The 25,332-nt window shown below is 57.2% G+C and overlaps 2 protein-coding genes across 4 annotated transcripts; one reads left to right on the forward strand and one right to left on the reverse strand.

Annotated features, from left to right (window-relative positions):
- The first annotated feature begins 1,035 nt into the window (after positions 1 to 1,035).
- TMEM132A (transmembrane protein 132A) lies at positions 1,036 to 13,361 on the forward strand. Of its 3 annotated transcripts, none has more exons than XM_059931680.1 (11): positions 1,036 to 1,297; positions 3,763 to 3,977; positions 4,172 to 4,390; positions 5,150 to 5,481; positions 7,171 to 7,320; positions 8,386 to 8,584; positions 8,669 to 8,812; positions 9,895 to 10,097; positions 10,849 to 11,125; positions 11,473 to 11,664; positions 12,081 to 13,361. In XM_059931680.1, the coding sequence occupies exons 1-11, from the start codon at positions 1,198 to 1,200 to the stop codon at positions 13,119 to 13,121; spliced, it is 3,072 nt and encodes a 1,023-aa protein (XP_059787663.1). In that variant the 5' UTR covers positions 1,036 to 1,197; the 3' UTR covers positions 13,122 to 13,361. The 3 variants fall into 3 exon arrangements, with proteins under 3 accessions (XP_059787663.1, XP_059787664.1, XP_059787662.1); XM_059931681.1 differs by having other exon boundaries at positions 8,389 to 8,584; XM_059931679.1 differs by lacking the exon at positions 1,036 to 1,297 and having other exon boundaries at positions 3,557 to 3,977.
- On the reverse strand, positions 12,084 to 24,990 carry SLC15A3 (solute carrier family 15 member 3). Its single transcript, XM_059931682.1, has 8 exons — positions 24,433 to 24,990; positions 21,138 to 21,427; positions 19,064 to 19,211; positions 17,502 to 17,612; positions 16,609 to 16,777; positions 14,994 to 15,152; positions 14,058 to 14,213; positions 12,084 to 13,574 (listed from the first exon to the last, which is right to left on the reverse strand). The coding sequence occupies exons 1-8, from the start codon at positions 24,988 to 24,990 to the stop codon at positions 13,420 to 13,422; spliced, it is 1,746 nt and encodes a 581-aa protein (XP_059787665.1). The 3' UTR covers positions 12,084 to 13,419.
- Between the last annotated feature and the right edge of the window lie 342 nt (positions 24,991 to 25,332).

A 25,332-nucleotide genomic window follows, 5' to 3' on the forward strand; every position in this document is an offset into this window, starting at 1 on the left:
CTAGTTCTGGATCAAATGTATTTGCTCAAAGTCTGGCTTGCTTTGATTGCTCCCTCTCCAGCTAAACCCATTTCTGTGGAGCTGCTCAGCTTTCAGGACTTCTCCCTGCAGGTGTCAGGTAGTGCGAAGCTGGGAGAAAGGAAGGGAGTGCGAAAGAAGGCTGTTACCAGTCACCCTTGCCTCCAGGGGTGTGAGGAATGAGGAGGGCACGAGCCCCTGTTACCAAACTTCCAGGAACTGACCAGCTCTGTGGCAGTAGTGTGCTTGTGGGGGAGGGGGAGGAGGGTTCCCCGTCCAGCCCTGTGTGCAGGAGTGGCAAAGGCTGGCCCCCAGCCAGAGAGAGGCTTGCCTGTGCTTCCCCACCAGACAGGAGTTTCTGCGCCGCGGTTCTCAACCCGGCCCATGGATTGGATCAGGCATTTCGGGGAGGGGCCTGGGTGTGGTTTTTCCTTTTTAAGCCGCTCAGGAAAGGCTAAAGTGCAGCCAGGTGCCCCGCTCTGGACCTCTCCCAACGCTGCCTGGCGAGCAAGGCTGCGCCGAGAGGCCGGACCTGGGAGGCAGGCCTTCCCTCAGCAAAGAGAGCAGCCCTCCCTCTTCACAGATCCACAGACTTCTCCCAGGGATGGGGCTGCCTGCATCTGGGGCTCTTCCTCTGTCAGAGCAGTTGTCTCCTGGCCCTACTGGCCCCTCTCATCCCCTCTCCACCCCGGAGCTCGGTTCTCTACGTCCCCCCCACCCCGAATTCTGGTTCTGGTTCAAGTGTCAGATGCCTTTATAGGAGAGCTGCTTGTGGGGTGGGGGTGAGGCAGAGGAGGTGCTTTTTCCTCATTGGTCAGGAGCTTCCGAAAGGGAGCGAACCGAACACGTCGTCATGTCCCTTTTGGCAGAGGCAAGTCAGTCCCCGGGGAAGTGGCCTTCTGCCCGACCTCTAGCACAGGGGCGCTTGGGGCTTCGGCATCCGTAGGGCACTAGGACCCGGCGGGGCTGAGGGGCAGCCCGTGAGCCGCGTTCGCTCCCTCCCACCCTCCTGCTCCAGCTCTAGCTCCCGCTCTATTGTCTGGGAACTGCAGCCGCGGGGCGGGCGGGCCCGCGGATTGGCGGGCGGCGGGGACCCAGCCGGCCCGGTCGGGCCGGGAGATGCCGGGAGGACCGCGGCCACCTGAGCCGCCCGCCTAGTCCCGGCCTTGCGTGGGAAGGATGAACGTCTGGATGGCGGGGCTCGCGGCAGCGGCTCCCCGGGGGCCCTGCGGCCCCTGGCTCTGCCTACTGGTGGCCCTCGCCCTGGACGTCGTGAGAGGTCAGCGGGAGGGGAGGGGCGGGGCGGGGCGAGGGGCAGCCGGGCCCGAGCAGAGGCCGAGCGCGAGGGATGCTCGGGAGCCGGGAACCCGCGAGTTCTGGGACTAAACCCCGAGCCGGGTCGCCCCGCAGCGTGCCCTGAGGGTTGGAGAGGACTTACCCCTGGGATCTGGCCCCCAGCCTCGCGCCTCTATGGCTTTCCTCACTTGCATAACCTGGCAACTTCTTCCTGACCCAAGGCCAGCGGGGTCCCCGGGCTCTCACCGTCATCCCCCCATCCTCGCCGTGTCCCCGCACCTTCCACGAGTTTCCCCTCCAGTCGCGACGTCTAACCTGGCTGCCCCCTGCCCCGCACGCACCAGCTCCCTAATCTGCGGTACAGAGAGCTGTAGCCCCGTGGCTCCTGGCCTCCTCCCCGCAACCATCAACCCAGCCCCCACGGAACGGGAAGCAGCCCCTTTGCCCAGGACCTGCGAGATCCGCAGCCGCCTTCCCCCTGCCCCAAGGAGCTCTTTGACCTTGGAATTACTTCATCGGTGCCTTCCTGAGTATGGGGATCACTGGAGGAAGGGGCACCGCCTCCCCTGTGCCCCTGCGTGGGAGGCAGGCTGCCCTTGGCGCGGGCTGAGGCTGCCAGGTGGATGATGCCACAGAGAGCGAGGCATTCCCTGCCCCCCTCCCCCCACAAGAGAGCTGAGCTCTGAGTGATGCGAGTCCGTGGGAGCCAGGCCACAGAGCATCTTGTAATTATCCAGGCAGTGGAGTATATGGAGTAGGAGAAGGACCAGAAGCCAGGGTCTGCCCCCAGGGAGCCATAGTCACTCACCTGTTACACTTCGGGGTGGGGGGCGCGGGGAGTGGAGCTTCTCAGCCACATGCTCCTTGCTGGGGAGGGTCTAGAAGGAGGTTGAAACCATCACGTCCCCCAGCCCAGCAGTGGGGCTGAGAGCGAGCGAACTGGCTTTAGGGCTGCTTTCAGCCACCTGCTCCTCTCCCCAGGGGACCCAGCAGGAGCCCTAATAACCCCTCACACAGAGAGAAGAGGAAAGCCTCGTCACATCTATTATGCAGCAGCAATAAGCCCTCCTCCAGACAGCGCACCATAGTTTACAAAGCCCTCCCCTGTCCACCGTGTGGACACCGTGCTCGCTTGTTCTACAGGTGAGGAAACTGAGGCTCCAGGATGTTAAACGACTGACCCAAGCCTAACCGAGGAAGAGTTAGGACGTAAACACAGGTCTCCAGGCTCCCAGGACATCCTCTCCAGGGATGGGGGATGCTGGGATGAGTAAGACAAGGCCCCCAGCCGACAGACAGGAAGATAACTAATTCAGGGGTGCAGAAGACTGAGGGGACTGGTGAGAGGGCAAGCAATCAAGGGGGCTTCCTTAAGAAGGAGGTGACAATGACTCTTGACCCTGAAGGAGGAGGGAGGCGCTGCCCAGCAGAGGAGGAGAGACCCACACTCTAGGGAATGAAGCCCACAGGGCGCACGGTGGAAAGCAGCACAGGGTGGAGAGAGGTGGAGGGTGGAGAGGCAGGGTGTGTAATGGTTGGTGCCTGGGCTCTGACTCCCAGCTCCATCACGTTCCTGCTGTGGGACCCCAGGCAAGTCCCTGAACCTCTCAGCTTCATTTTCTACAACCACAGAATGGGATTAATATTAATAGAACCTAGTTCTCAGAGCTATTACAAAACCCGAAAGAGTTAATACATGTAAAGTATTTAAAATAGTAGCCAACATACAGCTTGCTGTCAAAAAATGTTAACTATTATTTTTAGGGCTAACTAATAGTCAGTTGATACAAAGCAAATATGGTCTTAGGGGTCCTTTGCCCTTCTGACTGTTGGTTGAATACTTTGACTCTCTCCCCAAGCTTATGGTTCCCACCCCCCTCCCCCATCCTAGACTTGCACTCCAGTACCCAGTTGGGATGGGTAGAAGGGAGCAAGTTCGGGAAACCAGTGCAAGGTTGCCATGGTGATGATGCAGCGGGAGGGGGTGTGGATACCCAGCCAAGTCTGGCCAAGGACCCAGGGGCTGAGAAAGGGTCTCTGCTTCTACAAAGCTCACCTCATCACCATCTTTTACTACATAGACCCTGTCTTGGGAGGTCTGTACCCCGCAAATGCCTTGGTGTCAGAGGCAGGTAGGTAGGGGGCAGGAATGGGAGAGGAGGAGACATTGAGAAGGTTCTGCTGGCGTGAGGAAGGCCTGGATCTGTGGAAGGCAGAAGAAGGAATGACTCAGAAGCTGGCAGTCAGTCCTGGATGTAGATTCAAATCCTGGTCCCAGTTACCTCATCTGTGAAATGGGGAGACTCCCCCCGACACCCTGGGAGGATGGGACATTTACAACCCTTTTCTTCCTCCATCGCCCACCACTGCTGTGCCCCAGGACAAAGCTGAGTTCAGCCCCTGCCTGCTCTAAAGCTGTCACCATCCCTCCCCCTTCTCCCTCTTCAGTGGAGTGTGACCAGGACCCCCTGGACCCAGTCTACCTGCCGGCGGCCCTGGAGCTCCTGGATGCCCCCGAGCACTTCCGTGTGCAGCAGGTGGGCCGCTATCCACCTGCCAACTCCTCTCTGGGCTCCCGATCTGAGACCTTTCTGCTCCTGCAGCCCTGGCCCAGGGCCCAGCCACTTCTCCGGGCCTCCTACCCACCCTTCGCCACTCAGCAGGTAAGGAGGGGCCACCAGAGTCTCCTGGGCTAACCGGACTCAGAGCCAAGGTCTGCTGTGTGTGGCTCAGCCCTAGCTGTGCTCCCCATTTTCCAGAGGGGGAAAAGGAGGCCCATAAAGGCTCTCTCCTGCCAGCCTGAGTTTTTGCTTCTCCCCACCCCTTGCTTTGTTGAGCACCCCCGTTCTCCCTCCAGGTGGTCCCTCCTCGGGTCACTGAGCCACAGCAACGGCCAGTCCCGTGGGACGTGCGGGCCGTGTCAGTGGAAGTGGCTGTGACTCCAGCGGAGCCCCACGCCCGCGTCCTCTTCCACCTCAAAGGGCAGGATTGGCCCCCGGGGCCTGGCAGCCTGCCCTGTGCCCGGCTCCACGCCACACACCCTGCAGGCACTGCTCACCAAGCCTGCCGCTTCCAGGTGAGTGGGAGGGCCCCACCTGGGCTGGCCCTGCTGCTGTGTCCACCAGAGGGTGGTCCCGGAGTAGGGAAGAGAGGGCTCACCACTCCTGGGAGGTTTGGAGGTCATGGACCACCTGACTCCATTCCTGCTCTGCTGGCTTTCGCGGGTCCCTCTTATTTAGGGCCCCTTAAGGAGTTCAGTCCATCGTACATGACTTTGGGCAAGTAATGTAACCTCTCTGAGGCTCAGTTTCCTCATCAGTAAAATGGGATAATAACAGTTTTTACCTCATATTGAGTTGGAATAAAGAATAAATGAGATGGGTGCAAGAATAGCTTTTGGCACAATTCCTGGCACAAGAGCAATCCCTCAGTGAGTGTTTGTATTATTGTTAGCATTACTTTTATTATTGCAATTTCTGCTCTTTTGCAGTCTAGCACAGGATTCCACTGGAGAGAGGTGTTCTGTGGGCTGTGGGATTCTGAGAGGCCTGAGGATTCTGAGTGGTCGTCAGGGCGGTCCTGGAGCATGATTAGGGGCAGGCGTTGGGGTTGGTTCCCTCTGGAATGAGGCTGTTCCCAAAGGTGGAAGAACGGCCAGTGGACGCGTTCTGAGACCTAGCCTCGGTCGCGTTGCCAGTTGGCTGTGTCACGTGGGATGCGTCTGCGGCCCGTGCTGGCCCTGCTCTCATGGACCCCTGCAGCTCTGGGTTTCCCGCCCTGGGTGCTGGGACTCCCCTCCCCCGCCACGCTGACCATGGCCGTTGTGTCTTTGCAGCCATCCCTGGGCGCCTGTGTAGTGGAGATGGAGTTCCCCTCCCACTGGTTCTCCCAGGGCTCGGCCACGCGGGCCGAGCTGGCCTACACACTGGAGCCGGCAGCCGAGGGCCCTGGGGGCTGCGGCCCCGGCGGTGAGGAGGACCCTGGGGAGCAGGCCCTCCCAGTGGGCGACGTGGAGCTGCGCCCCGCGGACCCCCCACAGTACCAAGAGGTGCCCCTGGATGAGGCAGTGACTCTGCGGGTGCCTGACATGCCCGTGCGGCCCGGTCAGCTCTTCAGTGCCGCCCTCCTGCTTCAACACAATTTCACAGCCAGCGTCCTGACCCTGCGGTGAGCACCGGGCCCCTGGGGGCGGGTCAGAGGCCGGAACCTCTGCAGGAAGACTGTGCAGGTACCTCTTCCTCTTGGGGTCTTTAGTGGAATCCTTGACCTCTGCAAAACATGGGTCCGCCATACCCCCTCCAGGCCAAGCACTGTGATTGCCCTGGCAGCAAGCAGGACCCGGCGACTGGGCACAGCCCTGAACTTGGAATCAGAAGGAGGAAGCTCCCCTCCCCTGGCACTTCCCTGAGACTCCTTTGTCCAGTAGGCTAACGTTGCCCACAGGGCAGTTGCGGCTCCAGGGAGGGGAAACGGGAGAGAGCTTAAAAACTGGGAAGTGCGGTGCCTGGGAGTGGTTAATGCTGGGATGCCCCGGCCGAGGCATTTGCCCTAGTCCCATTCATCTGCATCTTTTCCCTCTTACCACCCTCACCATGGGTCCTTAGCCTTTGGACAGAGCTGGCTCCTCCCCATAGGAAGGCCCTCCTTCCTGTCCCTTTCTTCAGGAAGTGCCCCACCCCCAGCCGTCCCCCACCCCAATCTTTTTTTTTTTTAATTAATTTATTAATTTATTAATTTTTGGCTGCGTTTGGTCTTTGTTGCTGCACGCGGGCTTTCTCTAGTTGCGGCGAGCGGGGGCTACTCTTCGTTGCCGTGTGCGGGCTTCTCGTTGTGGTGGCTTCTCTTGTTGCGGAGCACAGGTGCGCGGGCTTCAGTAGTTGTGGTGCGCAGGCTCAGTAGTTGGGGCTCACGGGGCTCTAGAGCGCAGGCTCAGTTGTTGTGACACACAGGCTTAGTTGCTCCGTGGCATGCGGGATCGTCCCAGACCAGGGCTCGAGCCCGTGTCCCTGCACTGGGCTGGGCAGATTCTTAACCACTGCCCCACCAGGGAAGTCCCCCCTACCCCAGTCTTACTACTGCCAAGGATTTGCAGAGCGTGACTTGCCTATCCCATAATCGGGTTTGTGTGTGTCCCATCCCTGTGTCTCACAGGTGCCTGTCCCATCTCCCTGTCTCTCATGCCCTCCTCTCTCACTCGTATCATTGTTAGATCTCCCTAGACACTTAAAATATGCCAATCCCTGTGTCTCCACTCTGGACCTTCAGAAAAGAGCAAGGCCCCGTCCCCCTCTGGCACTAAGGGACCCCTAGTGGTAGGGAAGGGGATTGGACGGGCATGAACTGGATTATAAGCTCTGATGAAGGTACAAAGTGCTGCACGGGCTGGGGTTAGGGGGGTGGAGGCAGGGGAAATTCATCCTGCCACAGGGAGAGCTTAATAAAGGAAATGGTATCTGTGTTGCTGGAGACTTGAAGAATGAGCAGGTGAAGAAAGGAAGGGCAGACCAGGCTGAAGGCACAGCCTGAGCAAAGGCTTAGAGGCTTCAAGGGCATCGTGCTCGTGTACTTTGGGTGCAGCTAAAGCTAAGAGTGCGTGGAGAGCCAAAGAAGAAACTGGACCAGACCCTGGAGGGCCTCGGATGCCAGGCTAAGACTTGACCTCGTGGGTAGTGGGGAGTCATAAGTGGTCTTTGAATGGGTGAGAGCTGTGTGGGAGGACCTGCCATGAGATGCGGTCCTTGTGGGTCAGAGGATGGCGAGGAGGAGATTCAGACTGGAGTCCCTTATCTTCCCGCTCTGATCCAGTCCACACTTCAGCACCCCCCTGACAAACTGGACCTGTGTCCCCTTCCCCAGGATCAAGGTAAAGAAGGGGCTGCATGTGAAAGCTGCCCGCCCAGCCCAACCAGCCCTCTGGACTGCCAAGCTGGACCGCTTCAAGGGCTCCAAGCACCATACCACCCTCATCACCTGCCACCGGGACAGGCCCGCGGGGCCAGACTCCAGGTGGGTACTTACCTCTCACGAGGGGTAGGGCAGGGAGGGATGGTACTAGAGTGCTAGTGGGCAGATTTAGGGGGCCCGAGGGGAGGGGGCTGCCGGCCCCCATATTCCCATGTAGGCAGGCACAAGAGCAGACTCCTTCGAGGAAGCAGCACAAAGCAGATATATCTTTTGTTCATTCAGCTACTATTTATCCATCCCCAGGTACGTGCCAGGAACAGTGAGTGTCTATGAGTCTTATTCCAGGTGATGACAATCTATCCTGGCCACCCAGTCACAACCCTCACTGCAGCTACCCTGCCTCCCACTATCACCAAATGGGTCCCTTTTTCCCGGCCATTAATATTCCTCCAAAAGCCCAGTTGCAGTTCTTAACACTTATGAACTCTTCTTATTCATGCCCTGAGTCTGGGTCAAGGCCATGCGCTTTGTAGCCCCTGTTTGAATCCTAGTTCTGACACTTTTTGGATAAATAACTTGGGCAAGCCAGTTAAGCACGCCCCCGCCCTACCCCACCAGAGCCTCTGTTTCCTCACTTGTGAAATGGGGATAATGATGCATCCCTTAGGGTTTGTGAAAATAAGGTACCACCCAGCAAGCGTCTAGGCTGGTTCCTGGCACATAGTAGGTGCTTGATCAAAGGAAACCGTGAGGTTATTTATTATTCAAGGTGTCAAGTGCCAGTTCTGGGACTGGGAAGTGAATCTTCCTACTTGGTAAAAATTGACATTGGTGCTTCATGCCACCCCAATGGCTGTGGAAGACAGAGGCCTGAGTGCAGGGGGCCCAGGAAGGCAGGAGAGCCAGCAAGCATTCTAGGGGTTGGTAAAGTGGCTCCATGGATCTTGAGCGGATAAGAACTTGGGCTCTGGAGCCAGGATGCTTGGGTTTAATCCCAGCCCTACCACTTTTTGCTGTGTGACCTTGGGTGAGTTACATAACCTCCAGACCTCAGTTTGCTCATCTGTAAAATGGGGATAATCGTAGGACCTACGTCACGAATACAGGAAGCGCTCACAACAGTGCCTGGCCACTCTCAAGCACTCAGATTCTCTCTCTTCTGGCCAGCAGCCCCCTTGAACTGTCCGAGTTCCTGTGGGTGGACTTTTTGGTGGAGAATGGCACTAGTGGGGGCGTGGCGGTCACTCGCCCTGTCACATGGCAGCTGGAGTACCCAGGCCAGGCCCCCGAAGCAGAGAAGGACAAAATGGTGTGGGAGATCCTGGTGTCGGAGCGGGACATAAGAGCCCTCGTCCCACTGGCCAAGGTAAGGGGTCCCCAGCTCTTCCCAGACAGACTGGGGGCCAAGGGAGGTGAAGAGCTTGGGGCTGAGCTCCTCCTGCACCCCCAGGCTGAGGAGCTGGTGAACACGGCGCCGTTGACTGGAGTGCCGCGGCACGTCCCTGTGCGCCTTGTCACCGTGGACAGTGGCGGAGCTCTGGTGGAGGTGACAGAGCACATCGGCTGCGAGTCAGCCAACATACAGGTCCTGCAGGTGAGTGGCACGTACGCGTTTGTGTACGCGTGGCGCACACAGCGTTCCTCCTTCCCCACTCAGGTCCCCAAGAGAACAGCTTCTTCTTGACACCAGTAACCTCATGAGGGGAACCACAGCTTTGGTCCCACCAACTCTCTCCAGAGTCAAGTGGGAGCTGTGCAACCCCCAAACCCCCAACTTAGGCACTTTCACGTTCTTACTGCACTGGCAAATGAACTGACGTGGGAGAGTTAAGGGCATGTACTTTATGGTGGGAAAGTTTTCATTTGAAGCCCATCTTTGTTATCAGCTAGCTGTGTGATTGTGGATAAGTCTCAACCTCTCTGAGCCTCCGTTTCCTAAGCTTTAAAATGGGAATCTATTTTAGGGATGTTGTAAGAATTAAAAGCACTCTAAGACAGTATCCAGCAGAGACCAGGGGCTGAACAACGGCAGCTATTGCTGTTATAATCATAATACAATATAATCATTATCGAATGGTAAAAATAATGACATCTATTATTATTGGAGCCTCATAATGACCCATGAGGTTAAAAAAAAGGCAGGGCAACACTCCCCATTTTGAATTCCCCTAAGAGGGGAAGCCCAGAGCCTGCATTTCCTAAATTCTGGCCGCCTGAGTGGAGGTGTCTTTGGCTACCTGTGCCAGCACTTTGTCTCTTTGTAAGTGGTTCCTACCTGAGGGTTCACGGTCTGCCGATAGGCAGATAGGTCTGCCTTGCCCTCAGCCTCTGCCTACCCACTCGTACCTGGTGGCTCCAGCACCAAAGCCAGAGGCCAGCACTAACGAGGAGCCAAAGTTGTGGATTCAAACCCTCCTCTGCCAGGAGATTTTGTCCTGTGCAAATAGCCAGTTCCCCCAGCTGAGCCCCAGGTGAACTCAGGGAAGGACTGTTCCTGCCAGGGTAATGGATCTTGGCTGCATGGGGAAATCTTAATCTGAGGACACGCATTACAGAAAAATACAGAATGAATTTCAACCGTACCCCTTTCTTATGGTATGGGGGTCAAGAGATGCCCCCCGGTCCATACCTGTCCCGGGTGGCTGAGCCCACCCCCTGTCCTCTGCCCTCCCACAGGTGTCCGAGGCCTGTGACGCTGTGTTTGTGGCTGGCAAGGAGAGCCGGGGTGCTCAGGGGGTGCAGGTGGACTTCTGGTGGCGCCGGCTGCGGGCCTCGCTGCGGCTGACCGTGTGGGCCCCGCTGCTGCCCCTGCGCATCGAACTCACCGACACCACCCTCGAGCAGGTCCGAGGCTGGAGGGTACCTGGCCCAGCGGAAGGGTAGGTGGAGCCCTGGGGAAGCTGGCAGGCCTTGGCGAAGTCGCTCTGGGACTGAGGGTGCAGGGGACACAGCCATAAGCCCGAGCTGGGGTCTGAAAAACTGCCCGATTGCCTGCGGTTCCTTCTCCCCCTGCCCGCCCATCACCCAGCTTCTGACCGCTGTTTGTGATTGCCGACCTCCACTCCTCTCCTCCTTCCCTGCCTTATTTCTCTATAGTACGTATCCCTTTCTAACATACCACGTGATCTGATTAATCTTGTTTGTGGTCTGACTACCCTCCACACTCCTCCCCTAGAATGTAAGCCCTTGAAGGAGGGATTTTGTCTATTTTGTTCCCTGCTGTGTCCTCAAAGCCTAAGATGGCACTTAGTAAATATTGAGGGGATCCCACCAGAGCCCAAGGACGAGGTGGCCTCAGGCCTCTGGAATCTGAGCTCCCAGGCCCTCCAGAGAGTGAGCACCGTGGGTCTCCCCCATAAGAGAGGGTCTCGTCACGCATAACCAGAGTTCCAATTAGGAGTAAGAGGAGGGCGAGAGCGGCTTGATGCCTAGGCAAAGGCACCAGTCAGAAATGGGACTGGGGCGCGGCGCCTGCAGGTGGAAGGACCTGACCACGGAGGTGCGGCTGCGAGCGGGGCTTGGGAAACGTGCGCCCACTAGGAGCCGGGGGCCTCCCTTGGGCGGGGCCCTCGGCCGGCTAGGGGCGGGGCCCGCGCTGACGCCCCGCCCCCGGGCCGCCGCTCCCCGCAGGGTGCTGGAGCCCGAGGCGGCAGGGGCGGAGGAGGCCGAGCGGCGCGTCCGCGGCTGCCGCCTGCAGTACCAGCGCGCCGGCGTGCGCTTCCTCGTCCCTTTCGCGGCCCACCCGCTGGACGGCGGCCGCCGCCTCACCCACCTGCTCGGCCCGGACTGGCTGCTGGACGTGTCCCACCTCGTGGCGCCGCACGCCCGCGTGCAGGACCCGAGCGTAGCCTCGCTGCAGGGAGGCCGCGTCCTGGTGGGCCGGGAGCCCGGCGTCACCTCCATCGAGGTGAGCAGACGGCCTGAAAAGGGTGTAGGTGACTCCCATAATGTTAATGGGTAGGTGTGAAGAGTGTCGGAAGGCCCAGGGTGTACCTGGGGAGGTATGAACCCAGGGGGGTTGGGGATTGGGTCAGAATAGGGCGGCCCGTGTAACGGGGGAAGTCCTCAAAGTATGAAGGGCTGGGGTTGGGTATGTGGGAGCCAGGTCTTGAGGTGCCAAAGGTGGGAAAGCAGCCTGTGCAGATGCTGGGAGCACAAACCAGATCCCTTTGTAAGGGTGCTGGGCTCTCAGAGGGCGGAGGCTGTCTGTGTACGAGGCCCCCCCCCGCACTTCCAACTCCCTCTCACCCTCAGGTGCGCTCCCCGCTATCTGACTCCATCCTGGGGGAGCAGGTGCTGGCTGTGACGGATGACAAGGTCTCGGTGCTGGAGCTGCGGGTGCAGCCAGTGATGGGCATCTCACTTGCCCTAAGCCGGGGCACTGCCCACCCCGGGGAGGTCACAGCCACGTGCTGGGCACAGTCAGCCCTTCCTGCCCCAAAGCAGGTGACAGCTGGGGGGTCAGGGGGATGAGGTCAACATCTCCAGCTGGGGGTTGATAACAGGGGGATGGGAGGTACCTCCACCCTTCACCTTAGGGTTTTCAGGATGAGGACTGACCCCTGTAAGGTAGTGAGCTCTCTGCGGCTGGAGGTGATCAAGCAGTGGCTGGCTGGAGTGTGGCAGTGGGAGGTTATTAGATGGCTCTAACTGAGGACCCTCCCGATGACTCAGACCCCGGGGCTGAGTAGAAGACAGGTGATTGACGCATGTCCCCTCTCTCCCTGTGTTTTGTCCCTCTACCTGTGTCTGTTTTCTCTCTGGTCTCTCCTCCTCCGTGTGGCCTGTCTCTGTGGGAGTGGTCTCTGTGTGCATGCGTGCGTGCCCTCGCGTGTCTCTGCCTGTGTCTGTGTGCCCGACAGGAGGTGGCCCTCTCCCTGTGGCTGTCCTTCTCTGACCACACCCTGGCCCCCGCTGAGCTCTACAACCACCGTGACCTGGGACTGTCCGTCTCGGCCGAGGAGCCCGGTGCTGTGCTGCCAGCCTATGAGCGGGGTGCCCAACTCGGGGTGGTGGTGAGTGGGGCGGGCGTCAAGGGGCTGCCCCTGCATGTGGCTCTGCACCCGCCCGAGCCCTGCCGCCGGGGCCGCCACCGTGTGCCCCTGGCCTCTGGCACCGCCTGGCTAGGGCTGTCCCCTGCTCCCACCCCAGCCCCTGCCCTCCCATCCAGCCCAGCTCAGAGCTCACCGGCCCCAGAGGCCAGCGTGGGTGGAGAACGGCGGGCGGCAGGCAGTGTGGGGGGCAGCGGGGATGTGAGGTACAAGTTTGAGCAGGCAGAGGAGGAGGCCGGGAAGGAGAAGGCAGAAGCTAGGGAGGAGGAGGAGGAAGAGGAGGAGATGGTCCCCGCCCCTCAGCGGGTCACCGAGTTAGAGCTGGGCATGTACGCCCTGCTGGGCATCTTCTGTCTGGCCATCCTCATCTTCCTGGTCAATGGTGTGGTCTTCATGCTGCGCTACCAGCGCAAGGAGCCACCGGACGGTGCTGCTGACCCTGCCTCCCCCCAGCCCCACAACTGGGTCTGGCTGGGCACTGACCAGGAGGACCTGAGCCGCCAGCTGGACCGGCAGTCCCCTGGCCTGCCCAAGGGGGAGGGGGGCTGCCCCTGCGAGAGTGGGGGAGGAGGGGAGGCCCTGACCCTGGCCCAGGCCCCTGCTGGGGGCACCACCAGCTCCTCGAGCACCCTGGCCAGGAAGGAAGCCGGGGGGCGGCGGAAGCGAGTAGAGTTTGTGACGTTTGCGCCAGCACCCCCAGCCCAGCTGCCCGAGGAGCCCGTGGGGGCCCCTGCCGTGCAGTCCATCCTGGTGGCGGGCGAGGAGGACATCCGCTGGGTGTGTGAGGACATGGGGCTGAAGGACCCCGAGGAGCTGCGCAGCTACATGGAGCGGATCCGGGGCAGCTCCTGACCCTCCCCAGCCTGCCTGGCCCGGCGCCGTCGGCCTCTGGCCTGGGCAGCTTCCTGCTCGTCCTCTGGTGCTGGTCGATGCGAGTCCCCTGCCTGGTCCCTCGCAAGGACTCCCACCCAGGCCCCCGCTGCCCTGCCCCTTGTCATGGACCATGGACGTGAGGAAGGGCTCAGGGCCCTTATTTATGAGAACCATTTCATCCTAATGTTGGGTACAGAATAAACTGAGAAGGAAACCCCAGCTGGGCCTGTGACTGTCTGTTGGGGGAGAGAGGCAAGGGGGGGAGTGGGGGCCGTGTTCAGCCACTGCCCCTCCTGGGACAGCTTTGGGAGGCTGGGCCCTGGGCCACCCTCTCATAGCGACCAGCGATCCCGATATACAGCAAGGCCGTGGCAGCCTGAATGCCGGCCAGCAGGAAGAAATAGAGGTCCATCCGGCATTTGTTGATGTTCCCTGGGGAAAGGAGGGGTTGGCATTCGGGTCAGGGCAGGGATCCCCCAGCGCTGGCAGCTGAAGCCAAAGTGGGCAATGGGTGGGGTCTGAAAACACAGGGCAGATAGCCCACTAGCATCGGGCTGCCCTAGGTGTCTCCTGTGGCGTCTACAATGCCCTGGTAGCTTGCTGTTCTTTCAGGGGCTTAAAGCTTCATAAGTACCACAGAGAAAGGTGACCCTTAGCCAGAATGGCAGAGTTCCGGAAGCAGGAAGGTGCCTTGGAGGTCTGCTGAGTTCACTGATTCCTTTTGGGCGGTTAGGGTACCTGAGGCTCAGGACAGGACCATGCTGTGGGCGCTGGGCCGGGTTTGGGCGAGAGCCCTGCTCTGAGTCTAGCGTGCCATTTCCATCTGCCTGGGGTCAAAGCACTTGGCAGCTGCCATCACCTTTCCAAGTCGCCCTCCACCCATGTCCCATTCCCGGGGAGGCCCCCCACACTCACCAAAATCCTCCGGGCAGTGTAGCCAGCCCCCCGGCAGTGACAGTAGTGCCACCAGGCTGGAGCCTAACAGCGAGCCCACCCCAGACAGGCAGAAGAAGATGCCCATCATGGCGCCCTGCATGGAACGCGGGGCCTCTGAGTACGCAAACTCCAGGCCTGCAGAGAGGGAGGAAGGACGACCCAAGGGGCTGGTGGAGGAGCAGAGCCTGCTGGGCCACAGCCCTCCCCTCCCCCAGCCAGGCCTCCCTCTTGGCTTCCCCTGGGTGACCCCTTGCCTCTGCCCTGCTCATCCCCCCTGAACACCTCCACCTGGGTGCTCCCACACTGCTCTGTCTCCCCTCTTCCCCTTCCTCCTGGGTCTCCCATTTCAGTGACAGAAGCCCCGTCCTCATCCTCTTTCTCTCTCACCCTCTCTGCCCACCTTCAGCAGCATCACCAAATCATTTTGATTCAACCTCAGAAATCTCCCAGTGTCTCCCCCGCCCCATTCCCTCTGCCCTGGGCCACATGAACAAAGGGAAGACAGAGAGGACCGCCTTTGCCCAGAGGCCTTGGAGAGGGCCTCATGGAGGAGAGGGCAGTTAGACTGGGAATTGAAGGGGAAATGGGAGTTCACTTCCAATCTGGGAAATGGGAAGGCAGAGGGAACAGCAACCGCAAAGTCACAGAGGGTGGGGAACATGGCACCAGGGGGACTGTGGGGGAAGGTGGTATGGGAAATGTCTTGTTCACCTCTAATCCCCACTGCCTATCGCAGTGCCTGGCACAAACCAGTGCTGATAAGTCCCCACGGGGTGACTGCAGCCCCGCTCAGAAAACCCCGCCTTCCTCCATGCAGACAAGCTCCAGAGGCTGTGCCCGTGGGACCTCTGACTTGGAGGCACCACCAGGCAGAGCCCATCACCCGTGCGAGAGCAGGGGAGGGGTCCAGCGTACCTGGGATGCTGGCAAAAATCTCACTGATCCCGATGAGCAGGTACTGAGGGGTCTGCCACCAGATGGACAGTGGTGCTGCATAATATGTGTTCTGCCCGATCTGCTGGGACACCGTCTGGTTGTGACTGATGTACTCTAAACGCTCCATCTCCAGGACTCCTGGTGGTGGGGAGAGGGGCTACAGTCAGGCCCACAGTAGGCAGCTTAGCCCATGACAGAGCTTGGCATGTAGTGGGTGTTCACTAAGTAGCCAGTCATTGACTAGGCAGCATGTAAGGAAAAGAACACTGGCCCTCCAGTTCTTCCCTTTTTGCCTTGGCTGCTAGGAAGCTCAGAACTAGGTTTTGCACTCAACAACCGTAACAGCTCTCGTTAATTGAGAGCCTGTTATAGGCGAGGCGTTTAATATGCATTCTTGTAAGTAAGAAAGAGAAATTTAGGTTAAGTAATCAGCCCTGAGTCACACAGCTGATAAGTAATTGGGGCTGTATTTGCACCCCAGCCTGTCTGGTTTCAAAGCCAGCCCCATTCCCATGATATCACATGACTCCTCTACTGCGGCATCAAGTATTACAATAGCGTTTCTAACCTGGCTTTCAAGTTTAGTTTATCTCCTTCCCCTTCACTGCTTAGGAGACAGCTGTGCTCTAGTGGAATGAACACCAGATATGGAATTAGGTGACTTGGGTTCCAAGCCTGGTCCTGCCACTGGCTAGCTGTGTGATCTTGGGCCAATCACTTAACCTCTCTGAGACCCAGTTCCCTTATGCAAGAAGTAGGAATAAAAATCCCAGGATTATTGTGAGGATGAAATAGGACAAAATGCACTAAAGCATGTAGCTGAAAAAGAATCTAGTTTGGTTTTCATACTTGCAACACAATACTAATTGAGCTTTAATTCCTCTGGTTCCTACTTGTGATCCAGGCATGGTGCTGGGTGCTTTACCAACTTCATCTTGTTTAATCCTCACAACACTCCTGCTAGACCACAGTCCAGGAGGGTAGAGCCTGGCCTCTGCACAGGGTCTGAATGAATTACTCTCCGCATTTTAAAGATGAAGCTCAAAGACACTAAGTAACTTCAGGATCCTTAAGTCACAAAGTGAAAAGGGCTGAGGTTTGTGCAGTAGCATGCAAGGCTTCTTTACCAGAGCTTCTTTCTTATGAGTGGCTTCAAATCCTTTTGAAATGGAAGAGGGAAGAGAATAAATAATAGATACTTTTTGAAAAATGTCCCCCAACTGCTAAATGGCTGTGTGTCTTTGGAAAAATGCATTCAACACATTTTTTGAGCACCCGTGTGCATTATTCATAGCAGTGAATAAAAAAGAAAAAAATCCCATGCCTTCAGGAAGCTTACATCCCACTGGGGAAAATCTTTTTTCCTCTCCTGGCCTGAGTTTCCTCATCTGTCAAAACGAGGGGAGGATGGACTCAAGGAGGAGGGTCTCTTTCAGCTCACATCTTCCAGAAGCCAAGACTGGCACCCACGGGTGGAGGGTGTACTTGGCCCAGGCCCACAGCTTCAGCATCAGCCCCCGGTGGAGCCAGCCTCCCCCCAGCCCCAGACAAAGGCCAGCCCCCTTCCCAAGGCCCTCCACTCAGGCCGACATACCTGCCACAATGACCGAGGTGAAACCAAAGAACATCCCCAGCGCCATCTTCTGCAGAGCCGAGGGAAGCAGCTTGCAGCGCAGCAGTAAAGGATCGAGCAGGTGGTCCTTCACAGGCACCAGGATCAGCAACACCACGACGTTGGCCAGGAGGAGCCAGGCTTCTGGGATCTGGGAAAGAAGGAACCAAGAGAGGCAGGCTAGCAGAGCAGAAGGAGCTCTGGGCCGGAGTCTGGAGACCTGGACTCCATCCAGACTGTCCCTGGGTGACCCAGAGTCAGTCCTGTCCCCTCCCCTGATACACACTCCTCGGCTGGGTAACTAGGGGATGGATTAGATCAGGGATGGCAAATACGTTCCTTTAACTTCTATCAATTGGTAGTGGCTGCCTGGAATGTTCATGGGCTCAGCATGAAAGAATGCCATGATCGATTAGTGATGTCTGCCATGGGCAAGGAAGGGAGGTCTAGTAGCAGATATGTCATTTATCTGCCAGTTCTGAAGATCTTTGATTTTAAGAGTCTCTGAAATGCCAAGGAACTGGTTTGGAAAGTCCTGGTGAAAGGCAGAGATCTGAGCATCCAGGAGTCCCACAGAGGGAGGGAGCAAGGTAAAGTTGAGGATGCCCCCAAATGTGCCTGATCTGAGGACCTGGTGCAAACTGGGCAGTGAGGCCCGCTTCAGAGCAGCAGTGGGTGGGAGTGAAGCTGGCCTGAAGTCTTGTATGCACTTGAGCCTTTTGGCAGGATGTCTGGGCCTCCAGGTGCGTTTCCTGTATCCCGAGGATGCCGTGCCGCTGGGGGACGGGAGTGTGGTGGCAGCTTCATTTCCTCCTTTTCTTGGAGGAAGCCCCCAGCCCGGCCTGAAGTGGGGGCTGAACACGTGTGTCTCTCACCTTGTAGCCACCGCCCTGGGCCCTCAGAGCCGCGGATCTGTTGGCAGGGTAGTCTGGGAAGATGTTCGGGATTTGGAGGTGAAGACCTTGCAGGACATAGGTGGACTGCATCTGCCGAGAGAGCTGGAGGTGAGGCTGGAACAGAGTTGGCCGCCTCACCTCCATCCCAGGATGCTCCCAGCTCCAAGGCAGGCATTCCTCCGCAGTAGCACAGGGCAGCTGGGCGGTTGTCCCCTCGCCCAGCTTCAGGGGGAAAGTGACCTTCCCACCCTCCTCCCTCCCCAGGAGCTTCCTTTGCTCTGTTCCCAGGCCTGAGGGCTGTGCGTGCCGCTTTGCTCCAGAGCCCAGGCCCAGCTGGTCTGGCCCACATTCTTGTCTCCAGGGCCTGGCACGGAGTAAGCGTGGATAAATATTTGTTGACATGGGGAAGATAATGCATGGCTGTCCCCGCAGGGAGTGCTCATCTGACACTGAGGCCAAGCTGAGCCCCACAGGTTGACGCAACTGGGGACCGCGTAGGCACTGACCCAGCAGAGTGGCCCCGGACAGCAGCAGGAGCACGCTCCAGGGGGCCCCGCCACACCGGCCGTTATCCCATTAGTTGCTGTATGGGGGAGGGGGGGTCTGGGAGAATCCTGCAGGAGGGCCTGGGACCAGAGGAGGGCACTTGGGTTGCTCAGAGCAGCAGCTGTTTGCTGACTGGTATGGAAGGATGTCAGTATTCTGACAACTGGTACGACTAGGGATCAACCATGGACACACGTGTCCCATCATAGACACCTTCCGCCTCTGTGCCACCCCCAAGTAGCAGGCTGGCCCTGCACAACCCTGACCCTCTGCAGCTCGCAACAAGGTTCCTGCAGAGCGTGTGTGGGAGGCAGTGACCTTGTGGACTGGGGATTAGAGGCTGGGGTTAGGCTGCAGCCCGCCCTCCACACACCCGCACACACATTCACTGCAGTAACCTTCCCCTTGGGGAGCGGGCGGGAAGCAGCGGTTTTCAAACCTGGCTGAGCGTCTGCATCATCTGAGAAGTTTATTACACTAGAGACTCCTCCAGCAATTCTCTTTCGGTAGTCTGCGGTGGGACCTGGGAATCTGTATTTTTTTAAAAGCTCTGCAGGGGATTCTGAGGCGCAGCCAGGGTGGGGAACCGCTGTTGCAAAGCACTCGAGGCACTGAGCTTGCCCCTAACTTGCTGTGGGGCCTCGGGCAACCGACACACCTTCTCTGGGCCTCCGTTGCCAAGTTGGAGAATCTGAATGCTGCAGAACTGTGAGAGCCTCTAGTCTAACAGGAAACTGAGGCCCGGAGAGATGGGGTGACTTATTCAATCACTGGGCCTCAGACCCGTCTCCAGAGCTCCTTGTGCTCTACCACCCAGAGAGTGTAATTATTGGGACGGCTTAGCGCCAGGCGCCACCCCAGCTGCTACGGGGCAGCAGTTCACTTTGTGAGCCCCTCCCCCTTTCCACATACCCTGAGCATCTACCGTGAGAGATGAGACCAGTGAGGGGCCTGGTCAGCCAGCCTCCCCAGAGCGAAAGGGCAGGGGTGCTGACCTGGAAGTATACCATCCAGTAGGGCACCAAGGTCACCAAGACGGGCAAGATCTTCACCAGCACCTGGAAGTTGGCGATGTCCTCTTGGGGGGAAGGGCCAGGCTGGGGAGACCTCTGGTCAGGCAGCAGCTGGCCGCCTGGAGGGTCTCTGAGGGGCCATAGAGGCAGCAGATAAAATGGCTGCGACCGTCACCACCACCACGGCCGCCTTCCCACCTCCCCCATCATCCCCTACTTTAATCCCACTCCCCTGTCACCGGCTATCACAGACATCATCTCGGAAATCGCCACCCTCATGTCCTCCACTCCACCATCGGCATCCCTTTCGCCGTCATCACCATCATCACCAATGCCAGCATCCCTATCATCACCATTAGCATGGTCATCACCATCACCAAAGCCATCCCCTCCGTGGAGTTCTCATTCTATCACCATTATTTTTTCAGTGCTGGCACTGCCACTGTCAATACTATCACTGTCATCCCTGTGGCAGAGTTGGCGATCAAGACCCATTCCATCCTAGAGCTGTGGCCTCTCGGGTCCTGGGGAAAGTAAGACCAGAGGCTGTGGCGAGCAGAGTCTTGGGGGATTTTTTGGCTCGTAGTGTTGATGTGCCATGGGAACCAGGGAAGCCCCAGTCCGTGCCTGACTCAGAGAGAGAGGCTGTCACAATTTGAGACACCCCAGTTCCCCCAGTGCGGTCTCCAAGTCCATCCTCCTCAACAGGCAACATGGGAGCCCTCTCCCTACAGAACAAGGGATGGAGAGGTAGGGGTGGAGGGAACATTATTAGGAGACAGGAAAGATCAACCTTTACCCTTTACCCTTTGCCCTTTGTCCTGAGAGACTTCTAATCCCTACTTGCCCAAGAGCCTTGCCCCGTCCTTTGAGATTCCGAAAGGGACGACACCGGTGTGGTGCGACGGCCACCATCAGCTTCTCCCCACCCAGTCTGTGATGTTGCTCTTCCACTAACAGGTGGATTTTTGCTGCCCTGCCCTTGAATCTGAGCTGGCCTGTGACTGTACTGACCAACAGAATGAGGAAGGAGTGATGCTTTGGGACTCCAAACCTCCAAAAGGCCTTCAAGGGACCGACAGCTTCCACTTCTTGCCCTCTGGAACATTCCCTCTTGGAATGCTCCCTCCTCTCGCAGCCCAGACACCTTGCCGGGAGAGGCTTCAGCCACCTGGGGGGCAAGGCCACACGAAGGGGAGCTGAGGTGTCCTCGTTGACAGCCAACGTCGACTGCCGGCCAGGAAAGTGAGCCGTCTTGGATGTTCTAGCCCTTTCAAGTCCTCAGTGACTGCAGCCCCCCGTGGTATCATAAGAAGCAGAACTGTCCAGCTGAGCCCAGTTACCCACAGGATTTTGAGGGGTAAAAAAAGGTGGTTGCTTAAGCCACTAAGTTCTGGGGTAGTTAGTTAGGCAGCAATGGACCATTCGAACAAAACCTTACAGCAATGCACCAGGTTGGGGGAAAGCATGTTCTATACCTTTTCTGTCTAGATCCCACTGACAGGAGCTGTAACTGGGTCCAAGGTTCTGGAGACAGGTTTGCTTAGCATAAGTAGTCAATTAACTCAGGGAAGAGAGGGGCAAAAGGAAGCCATTGTGCACATGCAAGGCCATTCAGCACCTTCCTCCCTTGAATGCCAGCTAATGGGAAAGGGAGCCAGTTTGGCTGACATCTTAGCCTTTCTTATACTTAATATCCAGGTAGCGTAGACTGCTATCCCAACAACCTTCACTGGTAGATCATCTTCATAACCACCACTCTACCACCATGGTTATCACCATTGCCAGTGTTTATCTTCCTTGTCACTAATAACACCATCATCCCTATCTTTATCGCCACCATCACTGTCAAGACCACTAACATCCTGATACTTTCCACAGTTAGTCCACTGCCACTACCACCACCATCACCCTGATCTCTATCAACATCCTCAGTCATGGCGGGCAGCTCTAGCCCACTGGGGAGCTGGTCATCATAAAGGGCTACCACTGGAGCTGATCCAGAATGTCTTTAAACTGGATCACGTGCCCCCTTCACCCAGAGCCCTCCCCTTACCTGGCAGAGTGTCGGCGCCACCGCCTGGGACAGCAGTTCTGGAGAGCAAGTTTGAGCATGGAGGACACTTGGCTGCCTGTGGGGGGCTTGGTAATGAAGCTGGGGGTGGCGAAGAGGAAGATGAAGAAGGCCAGGCCCACACAGCCCACGATGATGCTGTAGCCCAGCAGGAAGTTGATGTTCTGTTGGATAAAGGCCAGCACCAGCAACGACAGCACGGCACCCACATTAATGCTCCAATAAAACCAGTTGAAGAAGCGGCGGTTGGCATGGCGGCCAAGATCCATCACCTGCCAGGCAAGGGTGAGAGTGAGGGCCAAGGAGGTGTGAGGGCACCCTGCCGTGTGCCTGTACCCCCTCTCCCACAGAGACACTTCTTGGATCAGTGGGTGGGCGTTCTGGCACTTTCCTCATCCTGATCACTAAATAGATGCTCAATAATATTTGTTGAATGGATGAATAAACCCTTCTCTTGGGAGTCACCTGTTAATGATCAGGACATTTTGACACAGCTGTTTCTTCCTGCCCTTGACACACATTGCTTTTTTATTGTCACTAAGTAGTACACACAACAGATGTCTCTGGTGCCACTTTGTTCATTTCTAGCTGATTTATCTCTTTGTCTTTGAGCAATCCATACTGTGTGTCACCTTCATAGTCAGAAAAAAGCCAGTCAAGGTCTCAGGTCTGTTCCACATTATTAAACATGATTTGTGCATATTACTGAAAGAACAGTTAGAAGTCTAATTGAAAATTTCCTCTGCAGTTTGAAGATGCCAATGGAGTTTCCCATTGTGCTCCCACCACAACTTGCCTCCCAGTCAGACAAAGTTGGCATAATCAGGGAAAGCAGAAGTGGTCCCAGACACGGCCCCAAGAGCGGGTTCTGGCCTGGTGAAAAAAAAAAATGGGCCCCACAGCAAGGGCAGTAGGGCTGAAAATCTTTACCCAGGATTTGGATCAATCTGCAACAGCCAGGCCCCAGGCCCCCTTCCGGTCTGCTGGCTTGGATCAACTGCACTGGTTGCCCGTACCTCTCCTAGACCCTGGTCCCACATTCTGACTCAGCAGGTCTGGGGCAGGGCCCGGGCATCTGTACTTTTTAAAAGCAGTGATGTCTGGAGGTCACCTCTCTAGATAAATGATTCTGTACTCCATCACCATTTCAATAACTCCCCAAATCTCAGAATACATTATTCTCCTTCCACCCAGAGATACATATATCCATTAGTTAAGATTTTATCAAGGTTTAATTTCTGTAGTTGCATTAAGAAAAAGGTAACTAGGTATTTTGTTCATTTTCCAAATGTAAAATTTTAGTCCACACAGGTGCGCTTAAAACTGCATCCCCTTGGAGATTCTGAGGGGTCCTCTTGGCGATGAGGAGGGAGGGGCCTCTCACTCACTGAGAATCCTTGCTGTAGACTTTCAAGCAGAAAATTGAATAAGTCCCATTATGAGCAGGCACTCCATTTATTAATTGGATATAAATGAATATGACAATTGCAACTCTAAGGGGAAGACCAGGCAGCCCATTCAGGATATAAATGAGCTCTCCCAAACTGAGAAGCCACTTTGTCGAGAATGATGGATGGCCCTTTCTGAAATCAGCAAGTGTGTTAAACACTCAGTTCCTGGGTATGGCTGTCTGCCAGATGGTGCCACCCACTCCCCCCCGCACTCCCCATCCGACTGCCCCCCCCGAATTCTGCAGCAGCCCCCTCACTACTCTGGTGTGCCCACTCGTGTTACCCCCATCCACTCCCTACCCTGTAACCAGAGCCATTTTAAAGAACTCAAATCTAATCGAATGATGTCCATCCCTGCCTCAAATCATTCTAGTGTTTCTGAACTGTCCTAGGGATCAGGCCAGACCCCCAGGCAGCCTTCCAGCCTGGCCTGGCCCCACCCAGAGTCCATGCTACCCAGTGGCCGAGCCTCTGAGAGACCAATTCTGCCACCAAGAGGAGGGACAGACAGGAGGCAGTAGATGGCTGAGGCCCTCTGGAGGTCAATGAAGTCAAGGGCACCTGGGGGTGGAGTGGGATGTCAATGAAAGAGCAGAATTAAGGGAAGATGAGAGATTCCCACTGGCAGATATTGGGGGTCTCCTGGTCTGCGGGAAGGTCAGTGGTGGCTGAGGAATGGACAGGGCTGTCCTGGGGGCACTGAATCCCCCATCGTCAAAGGAATCCAAACGGGCTGGATGAGTCACTCCTTGGTAAGGACTCTGGAGATTGTGTTGGATGCTGGATTGTGGATGCCAGCTGGATGCAATATTCCTTCCAAAATGTCCCCTTTCTGATTGTAATGCATGCAATTAAAGAACATTTTAAAACAGACAATTAGGAAAAAAGTATAATTAGTCCAGTGGCACCTGATCACACCACTGTCACAATTTTTTTCCTGTTTCCCCCTTTTGTTGACACCTGGTCTTTTCACATGGCTGTAATCATATTCTGTATGCAATTTTGCATTGCTTTTGCTCATTAACACTGTATGTGGTTTTGTTCAAGTCACGTTACATATTTTTAAAAATTACTGTCTAATAGCCCGCTGAGTAGAGCTATCAAAATATAGCCACGTTATATTATATACTGTTATATACTAGCCATAGCTATATATAGCCATGTTATATACTGTTATTACACAGTATTTACTCATTCATTTAACAAATATCTATTGAATTTCTCCTATGTGCCATGTTCTGTCCAAAAGGGTACAGAAAAAGGCTCAGAAGTTAAGGTATTGGCCCAAGTGCCTCTGGCTGGTGAGTGGCAGAGTTGGGATCTGAACACGTGGGCCTGACTCAACCTCTAGCACAGCTGGCAGGAAGAGGCTCCCGCCAGCCTCTAGATCCCGACAACACACAGATGGGGCGCAAGGTGTGGGGCCTGAAGTGCAGCCACCCTTACCCTGCTCTTCGACCTGCTCTCTATGAGACCTCAGCCAGGCTGATAAATGTCCTGAAACTTCAGTGTCCTAATCTGTAAAATGGACATAAAAATACTACCTACCTTCTAAGTCGTTAAGAGGATGAAATGAGTTAAAACACTGAAAGTGGCACATAGTCAAAGGCCAACTACGGTTATCACTATTGTTGCCATCGTTTTTGTTGTAGGGGTCCGCACCCCCAAACCCCCAACCCCACAGCTTCTTTCAAATCAAGAAACTGGGCCCGGAGAGGGATCACGCCGGCTGGCAGCCAGAGCCTCTTGACTCCCGGGTCCATCGCTTTCCCTCCGAATGAACGCGCCCCGGGCCTCCCGACGGGGCGGGCCCTCCCGCCACTCACCTGGTCGGCCCCGAAAGAGGTGAGGTTGCTCCTGACGGAGCTGGCGGCCAGGGCGAGCAGCAGCAACACCGCGTAGAGGGTGGGGGCGCAGTAGGGGGCGGGCGAGGTGTGCAGGCAGCCGGGCGAGGGGCAGGCGGGCCCCAGCGGCAGGGAGAGCATCTCGCCGCAGAAGGAGCTGCGGCCGTCGGGGAAGGCGGTGGCGGCCAGCAGGCCGGAGGCCGCCAGGTAGAGCAGCAGGCTGAGCGCGATGGCGCGGTGGCGGCCCAGGTATACGTCGGCCAGCCAGCCGCCCACGGGCGCCAGCAGGTAGGAGGCGCCCAGGAAGACCAGCGCGGCGCGGGACGCCTGCTCGCCGGCCCAGTGGAAGTCGGCGCTGTTCAGGTAGAGCACCAGGTTGCCCGCGACGCCGAAGAAGGCGGCGCGCTCCAGCATCTCCACGAGCAGCACCGCGGCCGCCGCCGCCCGCCACCACCGTCGGGGCCCCCGCGGCCTGCGCTCCAGCAGCGGCCGGCGCTCCCCCGACTCTCGGGGCTCCACTGGGGCGCGCGGCCCGGGCATCCTGGGCCCCCGCTGCGCTTCTCAGACCCCCACCCTGTCCCCAGCCCTCCCCCGCGGCCTCCCTCTTCTCTTCTCCTCCCTTCCCTCCTTTCTCACCCCTTTTGGTCCCCCTGCCTCTCCCTTTTCCCCTCTGCTCCCCTGTCCCCTCTCCGTGTCTTTCTCACCCCCTCGGGCCTCTGGGGCTACCCAGATTCTACTTCCCGCTCCCTAATTCTCTCCTCTCCCCTCCTCCGACCCCTAACTCTTCTTCCTTCCTCCACCCTTCCTCACTGCCGACCCTTCTCTTTCCTCTTCTCTGCCTCTCCCTCTCCTTTCCTGCGGGTCTCTCCGGTTGGTCCTCTT

This window comes from Balaenoptera ricei, chromosome 8 (genome assembly GCF_028023285.1).
Source record: "Balaenoptera ricei isolate mBalRic1 chromosome 8, mBalRic1.hap2, whole genome shotgun sequence".
Taxonomy (NCBI): Eukaryota; Metazoa; Chordata; class Mammalia; order Artiodactyla; family Balaenopteridae; genus Balaenoptera; species Balaenoptera ricei.

What these genes read in the sequence shown, in the direction of transcription:
- TMEM132A (XM_059931679.1), top strand. Translation starts at nt 3,609, where the DNA reads ATGGGGAGACTCCCCCCGACACCCTGGGAGGATGGGACATTTACAACC. An exon ending in GCCAGCGTCCTGACCCTGCG is followed by an intron (nt 5,482 to 7,170) that starts GTGAGCACCGGG and finishes CCCCTTCCCCAG; the next exon opens with GATCAAGGTAAAGAAGGGGC. An exon ending in GTACCTGGCCCAGCGGAAGG is followed by an intron (nt 10,098 to 10,848) that starts GTAGGTGGAGCC and finishes CGCTCCCCGCAG; the next exon opens with GGTGCTGGAGCCCGAGGCGG.
- SLC15A3 (XM_059931682.1), bottom strand. Translation starts at nt 24,990, where the DNA reads ATGCCCGGGCCGCGCGCCCCAGTGGAGCCCCGAGAGTCGGGGGAGCGC. An exon ending in CCTCTTTCGGGGCCGACCAG is followed by an intron (nt 21,428 to 24,432) that starts GTGAGTGGCGGG and finishes CTTGCCTGGCAG; the next exon opens with GTGATGGATCTTGGCCGCCA. An exon ending in ACTGGATGGTATACTTCCAG is followed by an intron (nt 17,613 to 19,063) that starts GTCAGCACCCCT and finishes CTCTCTCGGCAG; the next exon opens with ATGCAGTCCACCTATGTCCT.